Genomic DNA, 12,150 nt, shown 5'->3' on the forward strand with positions numbered 1-12,150 from the left:
TAAAATTACAGTCCTTTCTTAATAGATCAAGTTTAAACGGCTTCATTTCCAACCCCAAAATGAGAATGAGCAGCAAACAGCACTTGCAGGCTTTTCTGGTTTTATGCACGTTGCAAAAAGCCATGTTTACTTTGCTTCTGAGAGGGAAAGTTTTTAATTGTGTTTTTTTAGCATATTCCATGAGTTTGTTGCTAATGACAGTATATATGTTCCATTGTTGACATATCTATACATGGATACTCAAACTTGATGGACTACTAGATCTAGAAATTGAATAACAAAAAGCCTCACATTCAAAGATCTTCATGAATTGAATATATAACTTCAATTGTATAAATATACAATTATTATTCTTACTGGCAATACTCTCTGTAAATTGGCCATTTTAAGACAATTAATTAGTATACCGAGTAGATTACCTTGCTTTATGATGACAGGCAATTCATTTGAGCTTTTAGGATTCTGCCAGAGTGTATAACAATGACTAGTTCCAAGAGAATCTTCGCACTGTTCATAACCATTGAAAACGTTTTTCTTAACGCCACGAGTGCTGTTCATTTCTTGTACGAGGTACTGGTAAAACTGGTCAGCATTTGCAGCCGCGTGAGACGTCTTGTTCAGTTTGTAGCTGTCATCCTTATAGGCGCAGGATGTGGCAACATCAACAGCTTGCACTGCAAACAGAAGTAAAGGGCATTATGTCAAGATTGTTTTTCCGGAATGGGGCTGGAGCCCTTCGGATTGGTAAAAATCATTTTGATTTTTGATGTTGGTGTGTTTTTTTTGCTAACAAAACTTTCAATTTTTAAAAATATGTTTTTTCAATATTCTACATTATAAGGTTGACCAAAGCTTATAAGTTAATGAACTTAACGTTTCAATATATTTTTTTTTTTTCTTTTTCAATTTGTTTTTTGGAAATTTTATTGGAATTTTAGACATTTGTTTAGGGAAAATACATACTTTTTGAGATAGCGAATTACGGCCCCAAATTTGACAAAAAAAACACTCACTCTATTTACTGACTAATTTGCACGTTAGTTTCAGCAAGTTGTACAATTTCAAATATCTGTCATAGAAGTACCGTTCTGGATAATGACAATAATCTGACTGCACCTCAGTACCATGTTGAATTACATACAGGCTTATTATGATACCTCTACATCTTGCTGTTACTTAAGTTTAAGTTTCTTCTATTTAATCTACTTGAATATTGGTAAATTACAAAAGCAGCGGATCTGAACAAATTAAACAATTGAATTCAATCTGATCATTTCTTAACAATATCAGTACAACTCTGCCTTAATGCACAGTCTGATGCATGAACAACAGACACTTTGCCTTTGAAAAAGACTTCACGCTGAACGCTGTCTGCACAGGTAAGTTAAACACAACAATTACTTTGCATAGTCATTTATGATGTGTTCATGTTAGTTTTTTACGTACAAACAGAAAATCTTTCTTGGAAGGCTTTATTAGAACAAAACATTTAAAACTGTTTACTGAAAGATTACATGCAGAAAAATTTTTCTTTGAAGGTACATGTTGGCTTCTAAAAGTACAAGATATTTAACAATCATAAATGTAAATTGCCTATTGTTCATCAAGCCTACTTCATAATGACAGATAATGAGCATTCTTGGCAATCCTGTTAAAATAGGACACCTTGAATGAAGTCAGACACAGAATGTGCCAAAGCAATCTCACAGACAAATTGCATCAATCAAAAGTTCTTCCTATTTTATGTGGACGTGTTGTACTAAATTCATGTCTGGCATTTCAAATTGCACTAATTATTATTATTATGAAGCGACTATTTTATTTATAACAACCACAAAAGTACATTTATGAAGTAATTACTCTGGTGTCATCAGAATCAGCATGCCCCAAATGAATTTTGGCGGAGAGTGTAAAAAGGGTATAATACAACTACAGTCAGTACTAAATGTGCCATTTTTGTGTTGACAAAACCAGAGGAGAAGCATAGATTTACAATTTATAGTTGAATTGCATGATTTTTGGTGGGTCTTGTAACACTATTATATAAAAATTATATTCAGTACTTACTAAGCATAGTTTTATGCCATACCATCACATTGTTTTTTTTCATTTGGGAATGGGGACAGGTCCCTTCTGATTGGGAAAAATTGTGGCAATAGGACTAAAATTGCGAAATTAGTGTTGTTGTTGTTGTTATGCTTACCGGTTCAACTTATTGAGCTGAATGGAAGATGAACAAAACAAGAGGGCCTGAAAGGCCCAAAGTCACTCACCTGAGATTCAAAGGAACTAACCTGTTCTGTGCAGCCCAAGATGTCATTAGAACAAAAGGTTTTTACCATTTTTCATGACTTGTGAACACCATGGCAGTCACGTTTTTCAACAGACCAGAACCATTTTCATACACATCCAAGATATCATTTTAACAAATATACTGACATTGTTTCATAAAGATTCATACCTCCATGTAAGGAAAAATGCCCCGCCTACTGCCATGGTGGCCATGTTTTTACAAGCAACTGGAACCATTTTCGAACTTGTCCAAAATATCATTGGGACAAATCTTCTGACAAAGTTTTATGATGATCGTACAATAAATATGGCTTCTAGAGTGTTAACAAGGTTTTACTAATACTAAAGCTATATAAGTAAAAATGCCACGCCCCCTTGGCAGCCATGTTTTTCCACCAACCAGAACCATTTTCAAACTCATCCAAGATATCATTGGGACAAATCATCTGACCAAGTTTTATGATGATCGGACAATAAATGTGGCCTCTAGAGTGTTAAACAGGTTTTACTAAAGCATGATATGTAGCCATATTAGGAAAAATGCCCAGCCCACTGGTTGCCATGTTTTTTAAGCAAACAAAACCATTTTCAAACTCATCCAAGATATAATTGGGACAAATCTTCTGACCAAGTTTCATAAAGATCGGAAAATAAATATGGCATCTAGAGTGTTAACAAGGTTTTACCGGTACTATAGCCATAGAAGGAAAAATGCCCCGCCCCCTGGCGGCCATGTTTTTCAACCAACCAGCATCATTTTCGAACTCGTCCAAGATATTATTGGGATGAATCTTTCATGAAGATCGGACAATAAATGTGGCCTCTAGAGTGTTAACAAGATTTTTCTATAGCCATTAGGGCTTTTCACCCTTATATAACAGGAGCCGAAATTCGGCCCTTTCCCACTTGAAAATAAGGTCATTTTTTCCAAAATTGATAGCAGAGTTTCCCAAATTGTAAAACAAACAAAAAAATTCATATTGGGCATCTCCCAAATTGAAAGCAATGAGCTCTAATATGATTAAAAATGCACCACAATGTGTCTTAATACGTCTGCGCAATGAAAAAGACCCTGTTTCAAATACTTTTAAAAACACGGCCTTCCCAAAATGAGCAGTTATCGCGCATGAAATTCCCAATTTGAAAGGCTAGGGCCTCTTCCCAATTTCATGATAAAAAGCCCTGGCCATATATAGCCATATAAGGAAAAATGCCCCGCACCCTGGCGGCCATGTTTTTCAACCAACCGGCATCATTTTGATCTCAGGGCCCTCAATCCATTTAAGGGGAAGCGGGTCGCTACCCATAGCAGAGGGAATTTTCGCGGCGTTTTCCTTTTTTTTTTTTTTTTACTTACTCTCTTATTATTACATTTGTACATGTTTGCGCTATATTCATAGCTTTTTTCATAATTTAGTATGTTTGGCAAGATTAAATTAAAGTAGAATTGAGATATAATAATCATGAGACACATCTATCTATAAAAAAAAAAAAAAAAATGGGGGGGGGGATTTTTCCCCAAAAAAGGGGAAATAAGTATACTTTTCAGGGGGGGAATGCGGCCGAATTACGGCCGTGGATTTGACAGATTGAGGGCACTGGATCTCGTCCAAGATATTATTGGGATGAATCTTCTGACCAAGTTTCATGAAGATTGGACAATAAATGTAGCCTCTAGAGTGTTAACAAGATTTTACTTTAGCCATATATAGCCATAAAAGGAAAAATGCTCCGCCCCTTGACAGCCATGTTTATCAAGCAAACGTAACCATTTTGGATCTAATCCAAGATATCATTGAGACCAATCTTGTGACCAAGTTTCATGAAGTTTGGACAATAAATGTGGCCTCTAGAGTATTAACAAGGTTTTACTATAGCCATATATAGCCATATAAAGAAAAATGCCCCGCTTCTTGACAGCCATGTTTTTCAAGTAACCATTTTCGAACTAATCCAAGATATCATTGAGACCAATCTTCTGACCAAATTTCATGAAGATTGGACAATAAATGTGGACTCTAGAGTGTTAACAAGGTTTTACTGTAGACATATAAGGAAAAATGCCCGGCCCCCTGGCCGCCATGTTTTTGAACAAACTGGCATCATTCTCAAACTCGTCCAACATATTATTGGGATGAATCTTCTTACCAAGTTTCATGAAGATTGGACAATAAATGTGGCCTCTAGAGTGTTAACAAGGTTTTACAATAGCCATATAAGGAAAAATGCTCCGCCCCTTGGCAGCCATGTCTTTCAAGCAAACATAACCATTTTCAAACTCATCCAAGATATCATTGAGACCATTCTTCTGAAAAAAATTCATGAAGATTGGACAATAAATGTGGCCTCTGGAGTGTTAACAAGGCAAATGTTGACAGCGCACGACGCACGACGGACAAAAGGCGATCACAAAAGCTCACCATGAGCACATTGTGCTCAGGTGAGCTAAAAATGAAGGGGGGAGGAACTTCATTTGGTAATGTTTGTTGCATAAAATATACAGTTTTTTTCATGGGGAATGGCCCAGAATTTGAACAAAAAAAACACTGCATCAATTGATTCAATTTGTTTTACAAGGATGGAGCTTAGCACCACATGTTCTGATGCTCCGTATTGTTCCTCATACATGCTAGTAAACATGAAATCTCCCGCAATCACACATGTATGCTTTCTGGGATAGCTCCTACATCAACAGGCTCTTTTCAGAGGCCTGACTTATCAACAGATGCATAAACAACAAGCGCAAAGATTGATTTTGGTTGTCACATAAATCACCATTCAACGGCTTGATAGAAACAGCATCTATAAAAATAGCTCGCCTGTATCTCTTCATAGCTTCAATCCAAAATTAATTTCAATGCACTTGTTTACGATAAAATGCATGTTTCAAGATGGCGAATGGCAATATACGTACCTGTAATAAGATACAGGTAGCAGAAACTTATTTTGGAGCATTTAACGCTGGTGCTTCATTTACAGTGTTATTTTAGACATGCAATTTTAGCATTAATATATTTAATAAACTAGTTGCAAAACACTTACAGAGGTTTGCTCTGCCTTTATGTTTGTGTTATGTGTTAGTTTGTCCAAGTAAATGGATTGAATTATGCAAACATGTGTTGTTATTTACTATAATAAAACAAGTCTAAAGCTTTCATGCAACCATAAAAAAAATCAACACTGTTTTTCATCATTTTGGGCATTTTAAGGGGCTGATCTGAGTGTTGTGATTAATATTTTAATAATTATTATAAATTTCATTGAGAAATTTTCAATTGGGAATTTTTGGCTGTCATTTGAGGAAACAATGCTTTTTGAGATTTTCGACCCAAAACCACTGTTCAGTTATAATTGGTTTAGTCAATCCTTGTCCTTGATTGACAAGTCCCAACTGGTCATAACGTCCACTGATAAAATTTAAAATTACAAATATCAACACAGGAAATGTCATCTTTGTTTCAACACATAGACTGTAATATCAATCATCAAATGTAAATGATAACTGTTGGGGTTCTAGCGCATCTAGTACATAGGTGAAAGGATCTTGTAATTAAAATACATGTACTATTAGTTACCTTCACACTGCTTGGTAAACTAATTACTAGTACATTAGACCATAATTACTGTGTATATGCGTTGTATGTTTATGTATATATGCTGTATGCTTATGTTTATATGCTGTATGGTTATGTTTATAAGCTGAATGATTATAATGTGCATGTATCCATTTATAAACAAGAACAACAAAATATATTTTAAATCGTTTGTACGTGTTTCTCGTCAGTATACTCGTCAGTGCCAATATACACAATGTAGTATGTAATGTAACCGGTGAGTGAATATCATGAGTGGATTATTTTCAATGCACCGTATAATGAATAACAAACGGCTGTCTGCGCTTTTCTATGTGTTTATTGAACAATTTAAGTTTATTTTGCAATATATTTAACAATATAGCTTTGAAATAGGTTAAAAACACGATAATAATACATAATTACCGTAAGAAAAGACATTATTTATTTATTAAATGGAAATGCGCGTGCTGTGAGGTAGAAGCTTATTTAATTTACAAACATCATCGGTAATTCGGATGAACAGTGATAACTTTGTAAATAAACTGATTTCCTATAATTGAATACTCCTGATAATTGAATATTCGGACATGACAAATGGGCTATTCAATTGAGCGAAATCTACTGTATATCAATGTTTACATAAATGTACACATAAAGGAGCACTTTTTTCCTAGGTATGTTAGATAGTTGATGCATACTGTAACAACTGTATTATTTTTTTATATATTTGTTGAACTGGGAATATGAACAGTGTGAAGCATGGACAAAGATGTTTTAATTTTATATTATTATTAATTTTGGTTTAACAATATACATGTACATGGATGGAATTGAAAAGTGTTAAAGCATGGGAGACAACATTCCAGTAGAATTCATCAACACGTCAACAAAGTCCTCATGATATGCAAACTTTACCAATGCTTATTTACATGTTAGTCCATTTGATTACTATTGCTGCACATTTGTTCAGGCATACATGTAGCTGTGCTTTACTCTTCATTAAATTTGTTTTTTAAAATTATATGATTTTAGTCAGTTCACTTTATGATAAATGCAGACTAAATATGATCTGTAGTATCAACCTACTGCACAATTAAACAAATAAAGTTGGCAGCATCCCCTACAAAGGGATTCATGGGTCACTAGGGTCACCCTTGGCTACTTGACATACTGTGTTTGTTTCTGTCATTTTGGGAAGGGAGCCCAGGATTGATGACTTCGCATAATTTTGACGAAAAATTGGAAAATACATTTGGGAAATTAAGATGAGTATGTTTGCTTAAAAGTGCTTTAATATTGATTATCAAAGCATTTTTAACATTATATTTACAAAGGTTCAACTGGTATTGCTCATTAGGAAGACGAACTGAATGTGTCAATGTAAAGAAAAAAAGGTTTTCTTAAGCTTTGATTGGGAATTTGGGAAACTATTTACTTTTTGATATTGGGAATGGTGCCAACATTTAGGCCAAAACTTTCAGAGCCCTCACACTACTTTAGGGAAAGGGGTCCGCAGCCCTTAGGAAGGGAAATTTTTCAAAGCAAACTTACTTTACAGCAAAAAAATGCAAGAACAGGAACTTTATCAAAGCAGTTTACTATTCTAAACATCTTTTCTTGAAATAATTTAAAATAAAAGATTCATGCTCCTATTTAAAATTGTTATATTATAACGAGGTCATATCAACAGAGTCAGGGAGTGCCTCTTCCATCTCGGAACTCGACATACAGTACAGCCAAAGCGGCACAAACATAATCCGCGGCTACGCCACGGCCAGATTATTAGTCCGCGGCGGCCGAATCGTGTGTTCACGCGGCGTATCGCCGTGGCACTCGGCATCGATCCGCGCAACGACGCCGAGTCTGTATAAACCACGCGTACTTTCGCGGAGTAAATCCGCCGCATACGTACGCGGCGGATCGAGTGAAAAGATATCCACCTACATGTACATACATGTATGTGTAGCGTAGAATTAATTACGCGCAACTGTTTTATGTTTCGTTCGATTATCATTATTAAATTTGTAATCCGAAACACACTTCCGAATTTTAATGCTAATGCGTCCATTGGCAAATTCTAGCGTCAAATAAACAGTGCTAAAATATCCTTTGTTTCATAAAAAGCGCGCGAAAATTATGCAGACATGTAGAACGTCGTTTGGAAAGTTTGGGTGTATTTTGTTTTGTATAAATACATGAACATCACGTCAGGCGTAAATCGCGTGTTCAGTGGAGAAAAAAAACGCCCCGATTAGACGTTATTTCATCATCTCTATAAATAGTAACAAATGCCAAAATGTATTTGATACTTAAGGAAATATCGAGAATGTTTGTGTATTGTAAATATTTACCAGCATTTGCTTTAAAACTGGAATATACGGGATTATCGGGTAATTAGTAGCGATATTAACTGTATAATATGAACAAAATAAAACGTGTTTATATACGCATATTCAAACAATAGTTATAATAAGCTGATAATTAACAAAACTACAAATACGTCGTCACCGTCTTGATTATTGATGTGGCTTCAAACTGCTAATTTTCTCAGCTAAAATATAATAGCGGAATCAACATGCAATTAATTTATAAATCCACCATATGCTGGAGCCTTGACCACTTGTATGTGCGAAAACATAATTACGTGACCTTGTTTATGTGTGAAATACATACGCTACGGGCGGGAAACAAACTTAATAATTGGCCAGACACATTAACTATGCTTACATGTATATGATAATACAATCCGCGCACAATAAATTTATTATGATTTTAATTATTATTATAATTGTTCTTTCAAAATTTGTTAACTACATGTAACTAATAATAAAAAAAAAAATATTTCATGATCGCATCGACTCGGCATCATGTCGCGGACCGCGGCATGCCTCGGCGGACAGATGCGAAGTTTCGCGGCGAAATGCGACTTGCCGCCGCATACTGACGCGGCTTCAACGACTGACGCGGCATCGACTCGTTTCGCCTTGCCGCCGCGGATCGCGAAATACGTTTGTTCCGCTTTGGCTGTACTGTAGAATCTTCACTAGCATTGTGACTAGTAGTACTAGTGGAACAAAATGCATCTGCATCTGACTGGACAATGGACTGTTGCTTGAACAGAAATCAATTTTTTAACATTTGGCTAATGTTTTACTGTTAATTTTTTTTAAGATAAGACTTGCTGTTATGAAACATGATGTTGTTTTGACCTTCACCTTTCGGCTGTTCTTGATCGTCTGGTTTTTTTTCCCCCGATGTTTATTGAGCGTCTAATCGATTAAGGTTATATACCACCAATTCCATTAGAACGAAATAAGTGTAGATAGTGTAGATAGTTCAGTGCGCGAAAAACAGTTAATTTTCAACTATAAATCAGCGAATTTTTTTTTCATTTTCTGAGGGGAAAAAAAACAGTTTTGGGGGGAAAAAATATACTTTTCAGTTGGGGGACTGCCGCAGAAATTCGGCAACAGATTTGATAGATTGAGGGCCCTGACTTTTGACAGTGAAATAACACTGACTAACTGGTAGTTTTGCTTGTGAATGAATTATAGTTTGTAACAGTAAGTGAGCCCTCACTTGTCCCATGAATTAGAGTCAGTCCAAGACCAAAGGATCTCCACTTTCATGATCATGTTTGCTGCACATAACTGGCACAAGATGTCAAGGGTGACAAGACAACTGAAATTTGGTACTTATAATGCCTTAATGGAATTGTTGAAAACTCATTATGATTGACATAATGACATACGATAATAATATCGCTGAATATCTTTCTGGGCAATATAGACTTTAAGTTCACCTAGTTAACGGAATCACGTATATATATATATATATATATATATATATATATATATATATATATATATATATATATATATATACATATATATATGGATTCTCTTATTGACCGCGAACTGACCTTCATACCTTACAGGTTTGAATCATCTGGAATGCATTTAAAGTGAGGTAACAATTCCACTGCTGGAACGACTGATTGTTTAAAGCTTTATACATTTACAAGCTTAACGGTCAATTTCGAAAACACAACATTATTTTCTTCAAAGTGTATATCAGGATTGGGAACAACAATACTTATATGATCTAAAATATACGATTGCACAGAATGCAATACAGTAGTGCATGTAATTACTAAATATGAGTAAACAGCCTTTAAGTAAAAAAGCTCTGGCGCTGATAATCTTCTCAATATAAAGGGGCACACACAAAATGTATTTATGTTGAGAGTTGCATGTGAAACTGTTCTATTTCTCAAGTCTTTTCATAGGAGATACATGTAACATTGTTTCTGCATGCAGAATGCACTGTGGTATCCCATTTTAATACCCTATACTTCCCAAAAATAGAAAGTCAATTGAATAACATATTAATGTTTAAGTGAAAACTGTTTGTAGATTGCGCGCTATATTTCGAAGAGTTACAGGGCTACCATTGGGGAAATTTTATATTAAAATTTATTGGACGCTTACAAAGCCAAAGGTCAGCTAAGGTGAAAAGCTTGGTAAATAGCTACCCAAAAAAATATGAACACAGTGTAAACGCCCTTGAGCATCTATTTATTTGCAGTACAATATTTATATTATTCAAACACAAACAAAATAAAAATCAATAAGTCATTATGCAAATTTATTTAAATAATAAATTAAGCATATAACAAAATGCATTTATATTAAAAAATAAAAATAAACAGGTATTTTGGGATTATTTTATATTTTTTTATCAAGCCCTCCACAAAAACTCATAACATTAATTGCCATACATATTTTCAGTAAGGCCATGAAGAGCATGCAGGTCAACAACACGAACAATTAATGCACTTCAATTATACTGCACTTTGTTATAAGTTATAAATAGAACATGTTACGTCACACCACTGTGCATTCTTTGCACATCGAAGGTTTTATTCGGACCAGCAATTACCCCAGGCGATTAACCAAAATGAAAGTAATATTATCATTGGGGTATCACAATACTTACCGTTAAACTGATTGACAGTCACAATAACAGTCCACACAAGTCTGTAAATCCACATTTTATGTTTTAAATCACAACATTTTTGTTAATGATTTGCACCAATATGGCGAAGGGATCTTTACTGCACATCTAAGTCGGTCAAACGTCTAGACAGCTATGTCTAGGTCAGAGATTACTTAATATTCATTCGACAATGCATAATCACAACAGCGGATGGTTCTGTAGACAATATATATTCAAATTCAATCGAATATTACGTATATCTGTTGTTTTCCAATACACCGATTAAATACACTATCCGATGTTTTGTGTATTGCAGAGATGTGTGCATGTATAATGGACTCGTCCAAAAAACATAACAGACTTTAGAAATTAAATTGGGTCTTCACATTTTCTTTAAGGGGGTTGAATTATGGTGTAATTTACATGCAGTTGTACTTTATCTTTGTAAAGTTTTACCATATAAAACGACGTTTAGGGAAATATTGAGTTTATACACGTTAAAGAAGACGTGTGGACATTTATTATGGAAAAAAGACAAATATAAGATGTTGGAGCAGAGAAATATCAAAGGGCGCTATCACCAGTATTGAGTGTAGACAAACGACAAAGCACTATATTATCATGTTTATGCATTCCATGTTTAAGATTGATTTTAATATAGATAATGGAATGCGACGAAGCAATATCTGTTGTTTACTGATATATCTTTGGACGTAGTTGTCGATATGAATTTGAAAATGGCTGAGAAGTTCTGAAATATCAGAATCCCATGCACGTCGGCTACATTCCATGCATTTCTGCAGAATACTCAGATAGAAGTCCCCTGCAAAAAAAGTAATGCTTTTTATGCTCCCCGAAATAGAGTTCCGGGGAGGGGCATATTGCCGCCGATTTTTCGTCACTCTGAATTCTTATTTTGATGGTATTGTATCTTCTGGGTTTTGAAACGAAGTGCTGCGATATTTGTTTCCGTCCGATTTGATTTTCGTCCATCTTACCGTGCGTTGTTCCGTCAAAAGTTACCGGTATATCAATTATTTTTGGATACGCATTTGTTTCGTCCGTCCGATCTCTGCAACTATAGATCCGAATTTTACATGCAACAATTCTATACGGTTGACTTGCGCCTATTGTAATGTCGTTCCTTCGACCTCCAATTATTGTTGAAGTAGTAATTGATCGTTGGTGCTCAGTGCAAAATTTATTAAATTGCCCATGCGGTATCCAATTAGGCTGGAAATGCGCATATTTGTCTGGTCGCACCATTCCAAAATTTTTTATGGAG

General features: G+C 35.0%; 1 protein-coding gene across 4 annotated transcripts in view; it reads right to left on the bottom strand.

The window, feature by feature from the left end:
* Positions 1 to 11,187, bottom strand: part of LOC127867809 (bone morphogenetic protein receptor type-2-like) — a 63,484-nt gene extending 52,297 nt beyond the window's left edge. For all 4 annotated transcript variants that reach the window (XR_008043667.1, XR_008043668.1, XM_052409275.1 and 1 more), the window contains exons 1-2: positions 10,866 to 11,187; positions 420 to 674 (exon numbers count right to left, since the gene is read on the bottom strand). Coding sequence is in view for 2 of the 4 variants with exons in the window: in XM_052409275.1 (XP_052265235.1) it covers positions 420 to 674; positions 10,866 to 10,920 (310 nt within the window). In the remaining 2 variants the exon portion in view is untranslated. The remainder of the gene's footprint in view (positions 1 to 419; positions 675 to 10,865) is intronic.
* Between the last annotated feature and the right edge of the window lie 963 nt (positions 11,188 to 12,150).

Source organism: Dreissena polymorpha, chromosome 2, assembly GCF_020536995.1.
Source record: "Dreissena polymorpha isolate Duluth1 chromosome 2, UMN_Dpol_1.0, whole genome shotgun sequence".
Classification (NCBI taxonomy): Eukaryota; Metazoa; Mollusca; class Bivalvia; order Myida; family Dreissenidae; genus Dreissena; species Dreissena polymorpha.